The 22908-nt window shown below is 34.2% G+C and overlaps 1 protein-coding gene across 17 annotated transcripts in view; it reads left to right on the top strand.

Annotated features, from left to right (window-relative positions):
• The window catches only part of Ca-beta (Calcium channel protein beta subunit), a 183626-nt gene that overhangs the window by 128437 nt on the left and 32281 nt on the right, over positions 1-22908 (top strand). The window contains exon 1 of one of the 17 annotated variants that reach the window (XM_076136689.1): positions 17131-17442. The exons of the other annotated variants lie outside the window; for them this stretch is intronic. Within the exon in view, the coding sequence (XP_075992804.1) occupies positions 17383-17442 (60 nt within the window). The 5' untranslated portion in view covers positions 17131-17382. Of the gene's footprint in view, positions 1-17130; positions 17443-22908 lie in introns of those variants that run through there. 17 annotated transcript variants of the gene reach the window in all.

The following is a 22908-nucleotide window of genomic DNA, read 5'->3' on the forward strand; positions in this document are numbered from 1 at the left end:
TCTTTGGAATAATACAATAATTTGAACATCGGAGGAAACCTAAATCAATTTAACGACGCCCTCGCACTACGGATGACTATTTATTTTGAAATATAACTATCATAATGATGCAAAAGATTGCGCATACGCACTGGAAATCTTCACCTGAAATATTTGATAAATACCTATTTTACTATTATTTATTTTCTCGAAGAATTACATCAGATAAAAACAAAGTAACTTTTTCACGGGAGCAAGTAATTAATGCTTGGTTAGATAGCTACTTTCTACTTGACTTAGAGATAGATCTCATTTACCTGCTTAGGTATTGAACCGTTATAAAGATCTCGGACAGAGCTTATAGAAAATTTTATTTAAATTGAAACAGGAACAACTGTCCTTTCCGATTTTTATTACAAAGTTATAAGTATTACAGTTTATTCGCTTGCTTCTCACAAATATACAGCTAGAAAACCGTTTTTTCTATAGTACTTAAAAACTGTAGTAAACAGAAATATAATATCTTCTATAAAATTCGCTGCAATCAGCGTGGGAGTTGATAACTATATCAAATTTCATTGATCCATACATCAGTTTGAAGGAAACACGACAAACATCCAAATAATCCGGCCAATAACCATATAAGTACATTATACTTTGCATACGAAAAACCCATGGATTTATTATGAACAAGTAAGAAACTTGGGATTCCAGTACTGTTAAGTATTTGAGGTGAAGATAAACTTTAGCGTTTGCTTGTAACGAACTCTTGAATGTTACAGGCAGAACTGCCAGCTTTTGCCTACCTGTAGCTTTTACCTATTGTTATTACGACTCTCAAGTGAAACACGTTGTTTCAATTTGTACGTTTGAATGTATGAAATTAAAATTAGCATCTTTATCAGCATTGTAGAACGTCAACAAAAAAGTAGTTGATCTTTGTTTAAGACCTGAAGTTTTTGGAAAAAAATACATTATATCAACTCACCTAGTTATTTTTGTGCGAAAAATCGCACTCAAACACATCATTAATTCATTTACACATAGACCCGAAATAACAGTTTAGTTCTAGTAGTTTCTGAAATGTTCAAGTAGAACTTTCAGTATTTCTGACTACGGCAGACGAACATTTTAGCTCTATTCCTTGCCCAATTATCTTTAGTTCGACGTGACGAAGAGTCATTCTTTGTTCGAGAACATTCTGTAACAAGAGAGGTCCACCTTAACGCTGTTTAGTGGTAATCTTTATAAATTGTAACTGTTGGTCAAGTAGTGAGGCATATTTCACGCGGTGAGGCAACGCAACGTCGTCAACCGAAATAATACGACCGTGTGGGTGGGATGCACTCGTACTACATACAGCTACGAGTATTTGTACCTACTGGGTGTCTGGATGTGGCAGTGAGACTTGGATGGAAGGCATACTTGTATATTGATTCGGAAAGATCTGCTTGAGTGAAAGGCTAGAATTGAGAAAATTAAGAAGAACCAATGTATTAAACAATGAATTGTGGTATTAAACAATAGATTTCAACCCTTTAAAATATATCGGAGCCAGGACTCCGATACGAAATAGTTTCAGTACCTATAGCAAAGATTTTAAATTAAAGACAAAATATTTAGTGTCGAATAATATGTCAAAAATATGGTCTACATTGGTCTGTTTTAGTTTGGTTGTAGTAGTAAGTAGTTGTGTCTTATACCATCAACTCTAGGACAAAACGCTTGCAATAACCTCTCACTTAAACAATCATTTACTACAAAAAATTTAATCTTCAAGTACAAAATACTCACAAAAATATGCCGTATCCCCACGCCCTTCGTCTTCTCACATCGTCCACATTTCTATAATGTCTCTGTAAGTTTAATCTGGTCGCAGCATTATTCACTAGTCCGTTGAACGATATATATACGTACTACAGTCGCAACAGTCGCACAGTCTCTCTATCCAACGCTGCGTTGATTTAAAGTGGCGCCATGCTTTTATTCCGATGGAAAATATCATTTTTTTCAACAAAATTAATGAGTGTGTTGTAAAGGACGTGTTATGACGTTCTTTAGTATTCGCGGTATGCTCGATAGAGTTGATTGATTTAGGGGTTTGTTAGTTAATGAGATGGTTTGAGGATGCGGGATTCTTTGGATAGTACTTTGACCTTTTGGTAGGAATGAGAGCAGTATTGCTTTTGATTTTCAGTAATGGCTGTGATAAAGGTTGGCATTTTTAGGATGGAATAGATCGCTAGGAAGATTAACACTGAATGTACAATGTCCTGAAATTCATTCATTGGTCAGTATATTTCGATACGATGAAAGTAGAAAACATGATGGTTTAAATTGAACATTGAAAATGACGGGACCATTTCTTGAAGGTTCGTGTTCAATAGTTGAAACGTATGGGTCAGCAAAATAGGCCATATTTAGGTTCGTTCCAAGTGGCGTTCTCTAGACGGCCTACTACTGCCTACCTCTATGGGAAGAAGGTGTCACTTTATGTGTATGCACATTTACTAGTATGTAGGTATTTTATTAAGCAAATCATTGGGAAGATAACAAAAAATCTCAAAATGCGACCACAGATTCGAGCACTGGACAAAATGCATTACCGTTCTTTGAAATGTCACCGTAATGAAAAAGTATTTAAATAGTACTCTTCCATTAAAAACAGTTGTTTATAAAGGTAAACATCTGTCATTGTACGTAACTGTACGTAAAATAATCCGCGCCGTGATCCCCTCCGACCAAGTGAGATTACTAGCCGCCGACCGAAATAGTATGTAACCACGTAATATGTAGGGAATTGTAAGTGTTTTTATTTATTTCCTCAGCTTTTGATGAAAATTAATTTCTAGTTATAGACCAAGATAACCTGTAACCCTCCCTACAGGCAAGAATATTGAGGGAGTGGTTAGACCTTAAGTTCACCACACTGGCAAAGTGTAGTGAGAGGCAAAAGTGATTATGCACCTCTTTAAAAACTGTGTCAAAGAAATCTAAAGGACGACTTTAAAAAGACAAAAGGCCTTTCGGACTTGAACGGACATGACACTATGTAGATTTAGTAATAATAATTTTGCTTTCTTTTACCTAAATCTTGAATCGAGAAGCATTTTCTGTTTACTTTTAATTCATTCAGACCCTACCGAGCTACGGATTTGACCTCCTAGCAGAAAATAGCCTGAAAAACTCAAGTAAACTCTTTATTTAAGTATAATCGAAGACACTGAAGTTTCAAAAGCCACTCATACAAGCTAGTAGTAAAAATAAAACATTTGTTTTGACGATGGCGAGTGGTTGTCGCGCGTCTGATGACTTCCTTATGTTGTGATGTTCAAATGGATATATTATGTACTGACTAAGGGTTCGAACATCAAAGGTTTACACGAATCAATGTCATGTGCACATAATAATATGTCTGAATTAAAATGATAAAAATGAAATGAAAAACTGCACTTAATCCATATAAATATTCTAAGTGCTACTGTCGGTTCGTTCCGCGACGGCTAATCTGGTACGATATTGATGAATTTTGGAATGGAAGTGGTTGAATACCTGGAATTGAACATAAGTTTCATTTACCAAATCTACCTCTGAGTGACTGAAATTGGGTTTGAAACTATGAACTCTTTTTAAGAGATGGTGCTGCACACTTGAACGGATTGTCAAGATACGGTTGATTTCGTAGAATAAAAGTATAAGTAAACACGTGAAAGACGCAAATATTGTTTTTTTTTCTGAACACAGGAATATTCCATGTAACATCAAAATAAGTACTTTGTAACAAGAAAATCACATATTTAATATCTTGCCACTACATTTTTCAATCAACGACTTTGTACCGAAATAGCTATCAAACGAAAGAATTACATCGGAAACATACAATCATGTTCAATTTTACATTTAATCATAACGAATCCAAGATGGCGGATGGCGCGCGCAATGTGACAAATACGTGAATTACAAGAAAAGTGCGCACGCACAGTATTTATAGATCGTTTCTTATAGAACAGGAGCCCGTAGGCGCCATACTTTTACACTTTCCCTTTTATTCATAAAACTATATGAAGTTATGAAAGGCTTATAATGTGTTTTGTTTCTTTTGCTTCTTAAGGAAATGAAAAAGAGAAAACATATTATAGTAGCTTTTTAACTAAAATACGTTTATAGTGTGTTTATGAATAAGAGCCATAAGAGGGTTACATTTTATTTTAACATTACCATACTCTGTGTTTTATATAAGTTGATTGCCAGGGTATGCATATATTGTTCTAACCTGTAATGAAAGAGTGCGCTACAAAACTTTCAGCTTTTATAAAATATCGAAATGCTGACGTTCCCGGACTCTCGGTCTAATGTGTTGTTTAAATCTCTTGCTATAAAAATTACTGTAAATTATGTGTTCAGTCACTTTAGCTTCTTATTACTGGATACAACTTTATTAACAGATAAAAATAACCGTCTTCTCGGAGATTTGTAAGTACTTGTGAATTGAATATATTTTTTGTACTAGCGTGAGTACTTTATATAAATCTTTGGTAGGTGTTTGTCAATTTCACTATTAACTTTGATAAATCAATCCGATATAGATATTCCATACATAGTCTGTCAAGAACTTCGAAATGATAATAACCTTATTTTCATTTAGACATCTAACAACCTAGTATTTCCCTAATGACCGCTTTCTCTACTTCTGGATAAGTACTGGATATCTTATCAGGGGCATTAGTTATGTTGACAGATTAGATATCTGACATTTAACATGCGGTCGTGAAACTGTCCTATAGTGCCAGTCATATTAAGCAACTTAAGAACAAGCTTCGAAAAAGTTCCTAAGAGCCATTACTACTAGTAACTATCCTAACGGTATTTAGCCAGTAGGGTAAATACCTACGTAGATATTTTAAACAGTTATTGCCTAGTAACTAATATTAAAACTGATAGCTTTCTAAGGTATGTTATACGACTTTTACTCACCTCCAAAGTACCTATAACTCTGCGTTTTCGCTCATCCGTTTTTTGCGCAATAACTATTACTATTAGAATAATATTCGAAAGACTTTCGATCAATTAACAATATTTTTATTATGCGCAATTTACACAATGGCGCTTATAATTGCGGGTAACACCGACGGCAAAAAAAATCCTAATAAAATTGACGATTAAACACATTCTCTCGGTTCGATGTGAAGCAGGTTTTGTGTTTGCCAATTAATTTTCTAACGGTACTCGCACTAAAAGTAACTATAAATGAACAATTGTATTATATTTGGCAAGACTAGGCTTTTAGCATTGATTTGCTTGATTTTTTATATCTAAATTAGTTCCTAATTTTCTTAGTGTTTACTAAGGTCTATTTATGTCTGCACAAAGAGAAATTAGACTGATGCAGGTGCAAAAAGCAGTCATGGTTTAATAATATTTGAATTAAATTTAAGGGATATAGCTACCAAATACACAAAATCTTACAACTCTTCTTTAAATAATTACGCCAGTATGAACTTTTCATAAGGCAATGGTTTAAGACTAAGGTACTCAGGAAAACTCAGGACTCCTGAAAATTTGTGAGAACAAGAAGAAGAATTTTCCAAATGCCCAGAATTATTTACAATAATTTATAACAAAGCGTTGTACAAACATCCAATCAAACAAAATCAACATACATAGCGGGATATCTTGCAAAATTTCAACAATTAGTTTCGGTAATTCGCGAAGTGCCGCAATGGACAGCAATCAACGGTGATCGATACGTGCCGTGCTCCGTTACAACACTATTATGATTTTAGCTCAGTTTTATAGTCGAAGAATGTATGTAGACGCCTGATTGAAGTTTGAAAGTAATGGCTGTGATAGGAGATGTTATTGTTGCTTGATTAGGGATTGTAGTCGGTTCAGTGTTAAGGTTAAATGCTTTGATATGCATATTTTCTTCAAGCTTTACGGCGTTTTCCGAAATAGTTTCCATATAGGTACATGCAGCCATCATACATACCCAACTATGTATTTTTATTGTTAAAGGTAGCTTACCATAGGAATATTTTACTGGTCTTTGAAATTGTCATGTTATTTGACGCATTCCTAAAATCAAGTAATTGTAACGTAATTAAAAGCAGTGAAGATTACTGATTTCAATTGCCAAAGAAGGATTATGTAGTAAATACATAGAAGGGTATTCCCATATTTACTTTTCTCAAGGAATGTAGAGTAGATTTAAGTCAAGTCGTAGGAATATCGAACCTATAGAATGTACAAGACTTGAGTTAGCAAAGCCTGAAACAAAAAGACAATCGCTATCACTCAACAATACAGCCGCGGAAAAGCCGAAAAAAAGCCGTTAAAAATACACGTAATAAACGTAAATTTATTCTCAAAACACCTTCGAATACTGCATTTAGTGTTGGAACTGCCATAAACACCATAAACATTAATGAAGGATACGGTTGGTCGCGCCGCGGCACGTATGTTGCCGGGACGTCGCGCGACGTCGCCGCCTTGCGTGCGCCTCTAATTGCCAAACTTCAACCAACTTACGCAGTGCTGCGTTCACACGATTCTCTCTACTTTAATAGTTTTAATTCTAAGAGCTTTATGTTTTGTTTAGTGGTACTTGGTTTTGGCAGAGTTATAGATTTTTTATGAAGTTCAACACTTTGTACGGTCTTTACTTGATTCTGTTTATGTTTAATACGTTCAGTAGTTTCCGCTTTCCGGTGTCCGTCGGTCACTGAAGTACATTTAGCGGTAGTTTATCTATTCAATAGCGATTAAACGCAAGAATAAAAAACGCAATTGAATAGATAAAATTCCGCTAAATGTACCTCAGAAACCGGCGGTAAATCAGTCACTTAGTAACAGAAGAGTTTTATATACTTACATTGATTGGGGCATGCTCTTATAAAATAATTATTAACTAGGTAATTCGTTTTTAGTAGTGCTCTCGGATTTTCTCTATAATAGAAATTTCCATTATTATTCCCAGGTGGAAATTTATAATATTGCACAGCACCTAACTTCAAAAAATATCAAGACTAGACTTCAACGATTATGGTGATGATGAGGCGCCCGTAGCCAGTTGCGCTCACTGGTCGGTAAACGATCTGTGGGTTAAGCAAACCTTGGCGCGGTCATTCCATAGATGGGTGACCGCATAGTGGTATTTGAACAGTGCTTCGGAGGGCACGTAAAAAGTCGGTCCCGGTTGTTGTCAATTAAGATAACAGTCGTTAAGCCAGGTCAAAGGCCTTCGGGCGGCTTGAACAACTTTGACACTAGGTTGACCACTAACCATACGACAAGAAGAAGAAGAAGAACGATTATGGTACTTCAAAATATTCTAAAAGATAAACGAAATAAGTACATATATCGAAACGAATGTATCAATTCTAAATCAAGGAAATCAAGCCCATTCCCTAAAGAACTATTCATAGCATCAGCGTCATCAAAGTACCGCGCCACTGAAAACAGCGAAACATGTCACTATGAGTACATGCGAGTGACAAACATTACTGGGAATATGTAAAAATACAATAATCGTTAAACACATGATATGTTGCGTATAAAGTTTGTACCAAGCTGTAAATAGCTACGTCAGTTTTGCTGTAAGACAATTGAAAAAGTTATAGTACTTGTGTCGTTTTGGTAGTTTCAATTGTAATGATTTGTATATTGTTTTTCCAAAGAAGTTTTTGTGTATTGTGTTTTTTGCACGTACAAGATATTTTGAAATAATGACTGGTTGACTATTTAAATCAAACTGTGGATTTAATATTAGAAAATATTTTCTCGTAGATTTAACTATCTTAGATTGCCTTCCTTAAGAAAAGATTAAGAAAGTAGTATTAACGGGTAAACTACGTTAATTTTGGTTACTTCTTATTACGGTTGAGTATTCAAATGCAACAGCTATTATATATTTTTCCGAATTCACGGTCAATAATTCTAAATTTTACTAGACTGAAACGATTATAAGTGGGTGTTTTCATTCACATCTTCATAATAATTTCGGAAGACAGGTGCAAATAGCTTTTAAAAGTCCGAAAAAACGGAACTTCGGACTCATTCATTCAGTTTCACACCGTACATAATCAATTTGAACAAGCAAATATTTTTCCAGACAATTAAAAATTATAAAGTAGCAAAATTCGTTGGCAAAGATCATCGGGTTTTCTGTAAACAAACAAAGTGTTGAACTGTTCAAAATATTTAGGCCAAAGGAACATTCTTTGAAAAACTTGCGTCACAAGATTAATCGGGGCTTCTCCTCAAATGTTTCAAATTTTAAATTCTATGGACTGATTTGAATTACGTGTTTTTTATCGTTTGGTGTTTTGGCGCCGGGGTATTTGGGTTCGGTTCTTGAGTAAATTATAGATATGATTAATGACCGTTAGTTTCTGGGGTTTAATTTGAGTGTTTTCCTCGTGAAAACTATTCATCATTCATTATTTTTCTAACAATGACACTTATTAGTTAGTATGGTCTCTTCTCCTGCTTTTGTCTTTTTACTCAACTGATTATAGATCTACAATAATGTCTTTGGTATGATATAAAATCCTTCGTATTCTTTAAATAATTACAATGACCTAGTCTAGAGTAATTGTTTTTAAATCTAATGATATAACGCGATAGATTTCGGTAAGATTAATTATCAGACAGTCAAGCTTCTGATACTGGTAACGACTGTCAAAGATATTTGAAGATGACCGGGATCCACAAGAAACCTGCCTTCCGAAACACGGAGGGACTCGATATGTATATGATACATTAAACAACCTCAGCACTTCAAACCTTCTATGTAGCATTCACATTTACAATATCCAAAGGCAGGTCAACAACTAACAATTCTTAAAAGCCAGTTACTCGTACAAGTAACTAGTACGATCTAAACGGGTGTAGTGCAAGTGCGTGCGTCCGATACTTACTACACGTCGTGTGAAGAACGCAACTATACGAATAATGGCCGCGTTTACCCAATATTAACATTATTTTAGCTTTGTTTTGCGATTATTGTCTTGTTAATTGTTAGGGGATGGTTAGTGGTTAATTTTTGGGTGTAATAGTGAATTTTTACCCGTATTTTTTTAGCTGTGATTTTCAAACTATATAAAGGCAAACTGCTGAATCGAATTAGGCTAAAACGTCGGATATCAAGTGAGAAACTGTTAATCTTAACACTTATATCGATAGTGTATAAGATCCAAACACCCCTTCGTCTGGGAGGAAACCCATGTCCAGCAGTGGGACAGTAATGGGCAGATATCTGATAGACTATATCGTAAGAATACTAAAGCAATGTAGTAAACAACAATCTGAATGAGCGGCATAAGACCATTGAATGAATACAAAACATTTTGGATGAGAAGAATCCAATTTCGTAAAATTTTCATAGAAATATTGAAGTCAGTTGATGCTTCATGGTTTCAGACGTTGAATCAAACATCTAATTCAATCATAGAGAAAGCATGAAGCCATTTCTTGAGCTCTGAAATATGGAGTTGTATTTTTCGCTTTCCAAAATATTTTCATCAATTCCTGCTTTCAATTGTTTGTGTAAGAACAATACTGATCTATATCTATGCTATAGTACCTACTTATCTATTTTAAGCGAATCAAAAACTCGAAATAATAATATGTATTTTTTAACTTAAGGGCTATTTCCAATTGCTAAAATAGACACTAGATTTAACCCACTTTAATTACAAAACGATGAGCAAACAGATAATGAAACTAACATTGGACTACAAAAATATCATTACAAGATATAACTATGAAACAGTCGAAAACTCCTGATGACTGGCAATTATTTAACGGAAATAAGTTTGAGGTGCGGTCGCCCTCGTACCAATCACGTGCAACCCTCCACGCGATACGACATCATACAACTTGTGACCGCAACATTGCTCGCTCGACACAAAACAGTAGCAACCTTTTAACAAAAACGGCAATGTATATCTGATTTTTCGATGTTAACGCTGTTATAGAAACGATGTACAGTCAGATGCGAAAGTTTTCAAATAATTCTATTTTTCAAAACGCCTTTTCGTTGTAGTTTTAAAATGGAATTGCTAGTAACAATTTTAATAAACCTTAACTGTTTTCTCAGGGTTTTGAAGGATTTGAAGCCGTTGTGTAGTTATTATTACGAACTTACCATTGCACCCGAGAGTTTGATGCTCAAATGGTACAGAGACTAATGGGATCAAACTTAAACTTACAAAACCATTTTCTTTCTCTGATATAAACATAGTGTCTATCTAGTACCTGTCAAATTCTTCAAAAATTGTTCGAAAAGTAGTTGTCTTTTTCAACAACAAATTGATTAAAAAGAAATAGATTTTCTTGAGCGGCTTTGGTAGCCGACTGTACAAATAGTTTGAGACAGTAGACAGGTGTTAAATTTATAAGTCAGGCAAAGTTAGGTGGTTTTTGTTTATGTCGTGTGATGGTATCGCGTAAGTATGAAAGTCGTTTCTTCACCGTTCATGGTTTTATTGCGAACATAAATGTTAATTTTATGTTAAATTTTCCAAGTATTTTTCGTCGCTTTTCAGTGTTAGTGTTCGCACTTTTTGATGTTTTGGTCTTTCGATTGTTACAGGAATGTTGTTGCTTTTGAAGATTTCATTTTAAAAGTCTTTAATTATTGAACTTATTAGGTTTTTAAACATAGTTTCTAACAATATTTCTGTTTTTTGTTCTTTGCCCTGTTATATAGTATCTTCCGAACTGAGGTAAGAGTTCTAATTTGAATTAAATTAAACGTTGCACAATAAATTAGTTGGATTTACTTGTAATGCGCTACATTTAGGGTCGATGTCAATAGTGCTAACCACTAGGTAACTGCATAATTTGGCAAATAGGAAACATAGATGGCATAAACTATGTCGCATATAGCGATTATGACCGGTGCCTTTCAATTCGTTTCAATAGTACCTAAGAGAATAAGCAAGGAAGGAAGAAAACTCTGCATAAATTGAAAACGACTTTGAAATTCAGTCTAAATTTTACTCGTAAACACACATTACTCATACACTATTTACAGAAAAACAATCTCTTTCAAGATCTTAGAACAATGATAATCATTGAAACTATTTTCATTACAGACTCATGGTTATTTAAAAACATGTTTACTGTCCACCTGTTAGACAAATTGAACATGACATAGTAAGTTTTCATGTAAAAATACATACTGAAAATGAAATAATGAGAACTTGAAGCAATTTTCTTGTCATTTCTCAAGTAACTAAGCAGCTAAGCTCCACATATCCTACGATTCTTTGTCATCATCATCACCCAAGCCTTTCTTCCAACTATTAGGTCGAGGGAAGAGTCTTTTCGCATTATAGTATGTATGAACTTGTAATAAAATATCTTTGGCTTCAAGAATCACTAATGAGTACACGGTTGATTAGGTTTCTTTCAGTGAGCTCGTGAGGCACCCAAATATCGAGCTTTTTCGTGTAGAGAAAAGATTTTATTACTAGTTTATACATACTATAATGCGAAAAGACTTTTTCCCCGACCTATATAGGAGCCGGCTTCCAGACTCATCTACTAGTCCTTGTCAAAAGATTAAAAGAATACATTTTGTTATATCTTTATTTATTTGGGAGCTTTTAAAACGAATACATGATACCTGATATGTAAAAATATCGTTGTCAACTCCATCCTTGAAAATGACAACCAAGTCTGTCTAAATAAGTGTCTCTTTATAACTCAGTGTATATACTATATCGCAATTAACGGCTTAATTCGGACCTTTTAGGCAGACAGACGATATCTTAGTAAATCTTCCATGCCCGCTCAAGCAATTTTGACGAATTTTCCTCTGACATCAACTACTAATACATCTTTATAACATCGTAGTACTGACTAAATAATTATCCAAGAATCATTATAGGCAATAAGACATACACATGCTCTGAAACTAATAAAATAACAACGCGTAAAATTTTATACGAATAAATATAGATTCGTATAAAACGGAAAACATTTACAGCAACTGAACGTGTAGAAAACAAAAACAAGAGACGTCCTTATCCGTTTCTCGTTACGTATATCTATTAAGATTTCCTCACGACAAGTGTACTCTCCATGCCGAGGGGACGGCCGCCATGACACCTCTATTTCGAGACACTACTGCAATAACAGTACCAATGGTATTTTTATTACACACTCCAGTTTATTTCAGTTACAATTTGACAAAATAAAAATAAGAAGGGCCGACGTAGGCGAGCGTAATGCGACACTCTGTTTCTTTTACATCGACGGCTCTATTCTACATTCTACTTCGTGCACACGAAGAAAATAAGCAATGTATTCTAAAGTAAGTTTAAAAGCAGTAGCCCTTTAATGAGAGTGCATTCACCCCAAGTGGTGTAAATGCTGTGTTTTTTTTGGAAACGGAACGCGACGTTTCCGTGTTTCGGATTTTCTTTCATATACTTATGGAACATTTCAATTTTATTTTTGTTTACTTTATACTTGTAGTTGTTTATGCGTCCCTCTGTGATGCGAGGCTTGTGCTTATGCTCTATTTGTTAGTAAATAGATATATTTAGCCGAGGGTTATTATGTAGATGTTTAACCGTCGTTGAGTAAATAGGACAACTGTGGTAATTGAGTGTACTGACTGTGATATAGACTCCATTGGTTCCTGAAGGTTGCGGTTACATATAAACTATTTATCTCTTAGAACATAGAAATTTCCCATCATCTATGTAAGTATGACAACTAAAGTTTAGGTATAATTTATTTTAAATCATAGAATGGTAAAATCTGACGTTCAGGATCCGAAATGAACACGTTAACTGTAGAACATCGGCAAAGAAGACACAGCATACAATATTAACATGACATGTGACGCACACAATTGCGACTGAGGATATTTGTTGAAAAAAACTGTATTGGAAATATTAAGAAGAGTTTTAGCGTATGTTGGAGTTTCATAGTGTTTAGATGGTGCCGGCTGCTAAGTTAAAGTCAATTAAGCTTTATTTCATAAACTTTTAACAAGTATTTGAAATCGTCATGGTATTTTTTATCTATCACCGTTTCGGAAAAGCTGCTAGTTTTGTTTTACACGATAAACAGCTTGTCTTTAAGGTCATTACAGCATCAGATGTCTTGAAAGTCTACTGTTGTCCCAACGCTGGTCACTGTTAACTTATGCTGCTGAAACGGCAGACAAGTTTTTAGCCCTTTTTTCTTCCTACATACCAAGAAAAAATATATAACTCAACACCTTATACTAAACAACGTCAGAATAAAACAATTGTTAAAGAAATAGTTGAGACGATAAAATTTTACAGTGTACTTAATTATCGGGCTCCCACTCGCCGCCCACCGAGCGCGGCCGCCCTGCGCACACGCTACTTGCGACGTTGTTTTGTCTCGTACTGTTCAACAATATATTATGTACGTTACAATGTACAAGATCGTTAGATTTATCTGATGACGTCACAAAACCCGAAAATAATGGTTATAGGATCGAAATATTTTGTCTTGGAAAATATGTTTTCTTGAACTTATATTCCCAAGGGCGGTTTTCAGAGGAAGGCAATAGACATATTCTTATAGTAATAAGTCTGTAATATACAATTGTTGTAGTGTAATTGGTAATTAAGATATTATGTAGACACAAAAAGAAATGACCACTTTTCCTGTAAAGGGACATACTTTTTACCGACACATATTGCTTTCCCGAAGGGCGTGTCTGATATTTTAGTTTAGTTGCCTAAATATCTAAGTGTACTTATAATGCATTCAATACATTTTGCAACTTACTTAAGTTCTGGGTACGATTTAATCGTGATGAATCAAGATTAACTAAGATACCTAATTATATTTTTGACAAACCTTATCTTCATAGACATTAGAATAAGTTGAAAACAGTCTAGTCAGTTTGAATAATACATTCTATACTCTAATTTCTAACCGCGTTCTCTTCCCCAAATACAAAGTCCTACGTTTCAATACTTGTATAAACTCTCACTTAAATTTCACAATTTATTTCAAAATCTAACTAAAATCAGAAAGCAGTATGTTAGTTAAATACTACCCATTCACTTAGCAGCGGACGCGCGACATGTTTCTTTTGCCCATAATTATTACCGTTCGAAATAGACTCAGTCGTTCACCCAACGACTTATTTGGTTAACTCTTACTCCGTTTATATTTAACTAGCATTTATTTTATTGAAGAAGATATGCAGAGAAACGATGAAACTTTGGTTTGTTCAAATGTACGTGCGCGATTTTTTTATTGAGAAGCAATTAGGTAGGTTGTTACAAAATACGATTGAATAAGGTATGTTTGGAATACAGTGGTTACTTTAAAATACTATTTTCATTGGAGGAATTAATTCCTTTGCACAGTCTCTTCTACAAAGATGTATGCAAGACGATGCAGAACAATGATGATGTTGCTGCGTATGAGGAGATAATTATGTTTTTCTTATATTTTGAATGTATGAGTAATTCTAAGGCGTAAGTCTTATAGGAATCGTTAGAAAAGTTGGCCCACGATATCATTTCAGTTTCGTATATTTTGATCGCTATACAAACTAGGGGCTTGCGTAGGCTTACATCTAAATCTGTGAATTAATGAGTGCGTAACATAATATAATCACAGGCATAACTAAGAGATAAAAATAAATAGTAATACATGACGTATTTGTCACTTATTCAAACAATAATAAAACTCATAGAGAAACTGTTCTTCAGTTCGACTCAACAGAATATTCCGATTCATACCTGAAAATATTTCAGTTATTCGTTTCATGCATATTCATGTGGTACACGGACGGAAATTCTTAACATACCAAAACTAACATTTAGATACAACATAATATTTTTTCTGAACTCATAAATTCTTGCATTTCTAATGAATATTAATTTTCGCACATCGTCATTGATGGCGCCACCGTCGCGTTTACAGCGCGAAAAGAAACAATAAACGTGAAATAATCCATAAAATAACTCGTATTAAAATGTATAGGGAGCGCGTAAACAAAGTGAAATATCGCTAGAAATATAATAAAAAGAAGTATTCATAAAAATGGGTCATTGAAATAATGTCCCGGGGATTCAATCAACGTTGCAATTTGAACGCCATGCTATGATGTTTGGGCGTACAGCCAATATTAAAAATGTATAAAAAAACAATTTTGTTTTGCCGCCATGACACACGCGTATTATTTAATTTTCATGTTATGTGTTGCGCAAAATACTACGACAGTAGATACTATGACTACTGAACACTTAATAATACTCTGGCACTGATCCAACGTATTAAAACTATTTAATACGAATGTTTCATTCATTAACGATCAAGCGAATTTTATTGATGGACGTCGAAAGATGTTTATCAACATAAATTCGCGCCTAATTTCTCTTTTGCTAAAACGTCATCGCACCATTTATTGTTATTTATTACTTTAATAAATTATATTAAATGTCAAGCACGATCTATTAATTTCATGTAAATCAAAATGATTTCAGCAAAAGTGTGCTGAAAACGAATATAATTTTTGGCACTGCTAACGCCACCTATGAAATGCACGTTGAACTAAAACGATCAGATTTAGCAAAGCGCCACCTAGTGTAGTTTGAGTAAAACCGGTAAGCTTTCAACACGAGCTTTCAGATTTTTTTTTAACGCGACGGATAGATGTGTACGGTAAAGCTTAGTAGTTCTTAGGTACAACTCATAGATGGCGCTTGTTTATCGAATGTTATATACTATGTCGTGTTTTCAGGATATTTTTTGTTTAGTTTTGTTACTAAACGGTAAATGAACAATGATCAACAGAATTATTAAGTAAAAAATACATTCTATAACAAACCAAACATCTCCGTACTAAAGACATATCGTGTTTTCAATAACAGTTCCTACCGAACTATTGTTTTTTTATTTTTGCAAATAAAAATAATCTTTTATACTAGTAGAATAAATAATACATTATCTTTAATTTTACAACTCCAAACCCTTTAAAAACCAACTAATCCGCGACCCACTTCGAAAATTCTTTGACAATTTCCCTACATTTTTTTGGCGGGCTCTTAACAAAATGGCGGCTATTAGAATTACATGTAATTAAATGATAAGACAATAGTCTCAGCTGCCAGCTACATTTGACAGATCAATGCCGTACTAAGCGGAACCAAAGCTTGGCCATAATCACAAGTATATGACTGGGAGCTGTGCTGAAAGAATATAAGCCTTATGTCGTTGTGATAAGGTGTAAGGCAACTGTATAGATTTATTTGTTGGGCGGTAATCTGGTAATGTGAAAATAGTTTTCGTGGGGTGTATGTATCGAGTTAGGTGGTTTACATTGCTTGTATTCTTACAGCGGGATGTAGAAGAGAAAACCCAGATTTTTTCTCGAGAATGTGAGGGGTTGAAAGATCTGGTATCGTGGGTTCGATTCCGCAAATAGTCTATGTCATTAAAGTATTTAAAAAAATATTTTGATTATGGGTAGTTTAAGTATTTTTATTATATCGTTTTAGTTACTTTTTCGACGTAAAAGTATGATTGCTTTGCTACTTTAAATATTTTCTTAGTCAAAAAAGGATTTTTAAAAAATCAGGAATTCAAACGTTTTTGTAATTATTTTAAGCTCTTGCAGATGTTTTACAAAGTTTTAAAAGAATTGAGTCATTATATTATATTTAAACTGAATCATAATGAAACAAATCCTGTGACTAAAGCATTTCTGAGAACTGTAGTTCCTGAAACAATTTATTTCAGTGACAAACTCGGTGAGAATTTTCCTGAAACCATACATTTTCCAAAGAAATAAAAGTATTGTTAGTACGAAATCATGACTTAAGTAATTATATCACTAGTTTTTGCTTGTGACTTCGTCTGCATGGTAACCACACCATGAAAATCTTTCTCGTCTAATTGTGTATTAATAATGTTTTTTTTTATTTGACAAAAATCATATAAAGTTGTACCTAAAAATATAGATTAAGTAGCAAGTAGCTAGCATGCACTTTAATTTGTACCTATACGAACCAGCTTATTGTAACATTAAGTTGGCATTACTACTTACCACAACAAAGTAATCAATATTTTTTCTGAGTACCCTCAAGTTACAAAAAAAGTTCGTACCCGCTTTACATTTACAAAACATATACCTTAGTGATTAACTTTATTATCTCAGTCATTATTTCTTTAAAATACATCCAAGTAAATCCTTAAACAGCCACCAATGGATACAATACAAGAAAACGGCTCGACTCCCGCGCATCTCTCTTTCATAATACAAGGCATTATTTTTAGCGCGCAGCCGTCGCGCGCACCCGCGCTCGCTCCCAACAAAATATTATGTACTAATAAGTGACCGATAGTGTAATATACAATATACAACACAGTGTTTAGTGAAATGTGTGTTTTATGACAAAAACCAATACCATGGATCACTTTCGGCGGCGGCCTAGATACAAACTCAGAAGGGTAAGATACAAAAATATTTTTTAGGTTATGTTACGTACAAATTAAACCAAAAATCATCTATAATTTTAATTAAATTTTATGCCATTTTGTAGGCAGTTTTTAAGGTTATAAAGATATTGTAAAGTTATTAGTATACGTGTCAAATGTTGCCAGACAATGTGTGTTGCCAATTTGTTCATAAATTGGCGTTTAGGTCGTTATGACATGATTTAATAGATGAATAGGGAATGTCAGACTATAACGAAAAATCGTCCCTGTCATGAATATAGGCTAATTTCTACAGATTATCACCAGTCAATGATAAATTATAGTCTGGCTTCGACACTAGTCAATAACTAAATCAGTTTGATGTTTTAAATCTGTCGTTGTCAATTTGTGTGTTTAAGTGTCAATTTCCTGGGGTTCTATCACGTACCTTGACAACCAGTGTACGTCAAATTGATGGTCACTATTCAGTACGTTACTGTTTTAACGTAACGTGTTGATCACTATAATCTTAGGGAGAAAACAATGTACAGCCATAGTAGCTTTCGAAAAGTTGTCAACTGAAATATGTGATAGCCCCCTGGCCCAGTTGCTAGGGCCAAATTAACGTTATTAGTCATGTTTTGAGCCTAAACAGTAAATAGGGCTTTAGTATGTATAGCTTTTACTTTTAGATGTCAAAGAAACATTGAATATACGAACTGTAAAAAGGGACAATATAGAAATACTCGTGGCTGTAATAATTATTTTTATAAATAGTAAATCGATCAGCGCCTCTAGTGTATGTCTAAAGAACAATCCAACGTCAAACATTTTTCCCTAAGAAAACACGATAGTACCTATAGAAAATTTAAAGACTTACAGCTAGTGTCACCACCTAATAGATAAATGCCAGTTAGCGTATCAGCTACAATTTTGTCAGTTGTTTTCATATATGGTGTCACTTTTTCTAGCAGATAAGTTATTTGACACTTATTTCTAAACTGTGAAACCGGCCCATAGAAGCCCTATGGGAGGGTTTCGTTTGGTATTCGCAACTTAAGGACAAGTACCGGTTAGCTTATGAGGAGGACTTTTTCTAGCGGTATTTATTAATTTGCTGTCTTTAACTGACACTTAGCAAGAGGCTGAAAAGGAAGTTCCATGACCTATCCGAAGGATGATGTCCATCCGAAAAATCAGCCAATATTCCCATTGATAATCTAACCGCTTCAGAAGTGGGGAAACCGTTACTGCAGTATTGAAAGCTGAATGTTTTGTACATAACTAGGTATGTGTGTAGTGGAATTCCTAAGTTCATGAATGGCGTATGAGTCAGTGTTTGTACTTGTATCGTTTGATACGCGCACGCGCATAAACTACACGTTCAATGTAAATTGCAGCTTTTTGTTTTGAGAAAAAGCTGAATTAAAATGTTTGGAAGGCAACCTGAGGTTAACGATATAAACCTCAGGCAATATTTTACATATTGTGCGTCCCTTTTGCATTCTTTCAGCCACATTATATCCAATATCCAGTTATTTCAATCATAACTAAATAATACTAAAAACTAGCTGCCCTGCGCGGTTCCACCCGCGTGTATTTTATTAGAATAAGGTTTGACAAAAGTAAAGTGTATGTGTAGTCGAAAATCCTTTTTTCCTTAAAAGTTATATCATTAGTATCGATAACGTCTGTCTTTATCTATTAATTATCATGATTGTTCCATCACTAGATCAAAATAGGAAACATCTCCTACATCACGCCTTCTCCTCACAGGGGTAGGCAGAATCAGAGACCTACATATAATTTAGTAATACTTCCTATTTGAAAATATCAATACCGTGTAGCAAAAAATTTATTTAAAAATACTCTCTTAATATGAATACCACTTATATTACGTGAGACTTAGCACCCTAAGACCTTCGTGAGATAGCACTCAAATGATCGAGAGGGCGCTGAGGTCGCTCTCAAGACGCGACACTCGCGCGGACCTTGATAGTCAGTGATTTTGTTGTAGAGGGTTAATGAAGACTTAAGACTTAGTGCTGTGTTTTAAAGTTGAGATTAATTTTCAGGGCTAAAAATACGTTATCTAAGTTATAAACTAAGTCTATTTCACGAAAATCCTTTCAGTCGTTTTGACCGTTATCTCTAGTCTCTTACCCTTATGGAAGATAGGCGTGATTTTTTACATGTATGTTAATTAAGGTGACAATTAATTAATATACAGCAGACAAAATAAAATTTAAGTTTTTGTTATTTTGCCACTTAGAATGAGTAATTCCGTGTGACAGCAGGTGCATCCGCGAATACAATGTGAATCACAGTTGACAAACTTGCCAAGTTCTTGCCTTATCTTATTGGAAAACATGGCAACTACATGCTACGTGACTAATTGCACTTCTTGTAGTAGAAATTTTATACCAGACTAGCTGTTTCCTAGGGTGCTACTGGCGTTTCTCGTGATAAATCCCTGGGTCGCACTCTTGCAGGTTATAATGTGATGTTAGGTGGAACTGAGGCCTCATATATAAAGCATATCGTACATAATTTGTGTTTTGTCGTTTCAAAGATAAGTATGCTCAAACAAACAAAAATCTCTTAAGCTATTTTCAAAAAAACTATCAGGAATCTCTTTCTTTTCCTCTCTCTCTCCTTGGTTTTATACCTATACAATATACATATTTAGAGACTTAATCATGTAGTTACTGTCGATCGCGAGGTTAAAAGTTTGATTACTGGGTCGCACATGGTCGCACACGGCAGTGTCATACTGTTTTCCAATATCCGTTGAAATATTTTGTACTGACATAATTTTATAATAATATTACGTGTGTATGGTGTATGATGAAACAATGCTGCTTTATATTTATAGCCGGCCTATTTCAAAGACCTTGCTCCTCTTAGTTTGGTTCGTTATTTTATATAGGTTATTGGTAATTAGTTGATTATATATGTTTTCGTATTAACATCCTACTAGCTTCTACCCGTGATTTCGTCATACGATCATGCACGCATTTCGTCATGCGTCAACAGATTTGTCAGGTGAAAAGTATTGTAGGTTAATTGTTAACGGTTAACTGTGGTTATCAAAGTTTTAAACTATGTATATGTTCCAAAATTCATAAAAATCCATTCAATACTTTTGAAGTACTGAGTTTCAAACACAAATCCAAACATGCGAATTTTTGCAATCATATTGTTAGTACAACATTAATTTAGTTTACATACATGCATCCTCAATAAAGGTTCTTGAATGTACCAAAACAAAACTTTAGATTCAGAGAAGAAAATAAAAAGTGTAATGACATTCTCTCTGTATACTCCAAATAAGTACTTCTTTCCAAAAAACGTTAAAATGAGTTCAACAATTTAACATTGCGGGCGGAACAAACAAAGTTTCGTGTTTAAAATGTTAAATAATTTACTGTACAGAGTGTAACTAAGTTCTTGCATAAATATACTTACTAAAGTTTTTATTCGCTGCATTAACTTTTATAATTTCAGATAATTTATGCATATTTTTTATTATTTTCAGGATTAATTTTAACTTTTAAGATGATGAAGGAAAAAATTTAAAATGTCAAATCGTAATAAAGTGGGTTCGGAAATTTAATGATTTTTCCCTTATTACAACTTGAACTTGATTGACTCAATCTTGACTCAATGATTCTAGCATTATCGTGCTAATGCTAGAATCATTAAATTTACAGTGGCTTCTTGAAATTTTGGCACAGTTTTCACTGGGCATGAAAATCCTGTTACATTATAAGTTTCCTGATAATTAAACTATTGACAAACATGGCTATCTTGATAGTTTCGAATCAAATACGAAACAAAAATATTTAAAATGTTCAACCTTAAATATTTAATTCAAATACAAACGTAAACAAAAGTATTGATTCGTATTTAAAACATAGGAAATTGTTTGTCGCCACGTGACATGTTTCGTAGGAAATGAGCTAAGACGAACTTCCCCCGAGCACTTCCGAGTGCATCCGGAGATTGCCGACGTGAACAACAATGTTGACAATGTGATTGTAGCACGAGATACAAATGCGATACAGGATTGGTTGTGTTACGAGTTTATATACCTATGTATTTGTTGTCGTGGCATTAATTATATACTATATGATTCGTGCAGCTTTGGATATGTGTAAATTGTTTTCCATTTTTTTTTTTTGCATTTTTTTGTATTTTGTTGTCTATCTCCATAAAAACCTTTCTCGCACCTGAAAGAAAATATGTCAAAAAGGGTTAGCCGAAATGGTTCCGTTCTAGAGTTTTGCGCTTTGAATAGCGTACGAACTATAGTTCTGTACAAGGTTTGATTCGTTCAGGAATCAAACCTTGTGAGTTTTATTCTTCAGAATAACATTGTTTGTCTGAATCTTCAACTATCGAGTAATCTCATCGATATCAGTTTAACAGTTTAACTGTAAGCACATAGCAGAGAAATAGATGACTTTACCTTCTACTGTTTATTTTCAGTTTTATATTATGTAATGATTAAACTTGTCAAATATCCTTACAGGATACTGCAACAGTAAAGGCAACTTCACCCAATATTACTTAAAACCCCTGAAACGCTCTCAAACTCAATACTTCCTCCAGTACTACACAATGAACGTACAACTCCACGCCAGTACTACGCTAAGTCCAAACACGGAACAATAACACGCACCTGTGTCGTTACATGGCTGGGCGCGCGTGCATGCAGCGTTCGACGACCTTAACTCCGCGCGTAATGGACCGCGAGCAAGCGTTTTACTCGGAAGTTTGCTGTGCGCGAGGTTACGGTGCGAACTTCTGTTTGTAATTTTTTTGTAAAATGATTTTTGTTTTATTTCTGTTATGTTTAACATAAAATTCGAATTCTTTCTTTGATACAAATATCAATTTGAATTTAAACGAGTAAAGCTGTAGACATCTCTGTATAGTTTAATGTATTCTATATTTGAAGAAATAATGTCGTCAAATAACACAAAACGTAATTTCTTACTCCTTTCTCAAGCAAGTAAATTGACCTTATCTAAAAAAAACATTTGATGACGAAAATTAAAACTAAGCATCATTACATTTTCAACTTATAAAACACTGCAATTAACAAACAAAAAAAGACAATCTTTAAAAATAGTGTTTAAACAAAATTGATCGAAAATTTCCCTATCGCACTGCAGCAAACCCAATTCTCCATGCAGTATCCCCCATTATAACCTATATTCTCAATTACACCAGTCTATAACCAAACCACGACAATGTCATTATCTCGGCTCATGTCCACTTAATTACATATTTATTGTGCAGTGTCGTCATCGCACCCTGTTCGCCAACATTGCCCTATATTGTGATCTAAATCATTTTGTATTACGCTCTCTATGCTCTGATTATGAATTGGCTTGTATGCCTCTTTGGAGGGCAGTGAACTTTATGACGTCACGAAATTTTGGAATAAATTAGGACAAGGCTTAGCATTACGAAACTTAGAGTATTTATTGT

Source organism: Anticarsia gemmatalis, chromosome 3, assembly GCF_050436995.1.
Source record: "Anticarsia gemmatalis isolate Benzon Research Colony breed Stoneville strain chromosome 3, ilAntGemm2 primary, whole genome shotgun sequence".
Lineage (NCBI taxonomy): Eukaryota > Metazoa > Arthropoda > Insecta > Lepidoptera > Erebidae > Anticarsia > Anticarsia gemmatalis.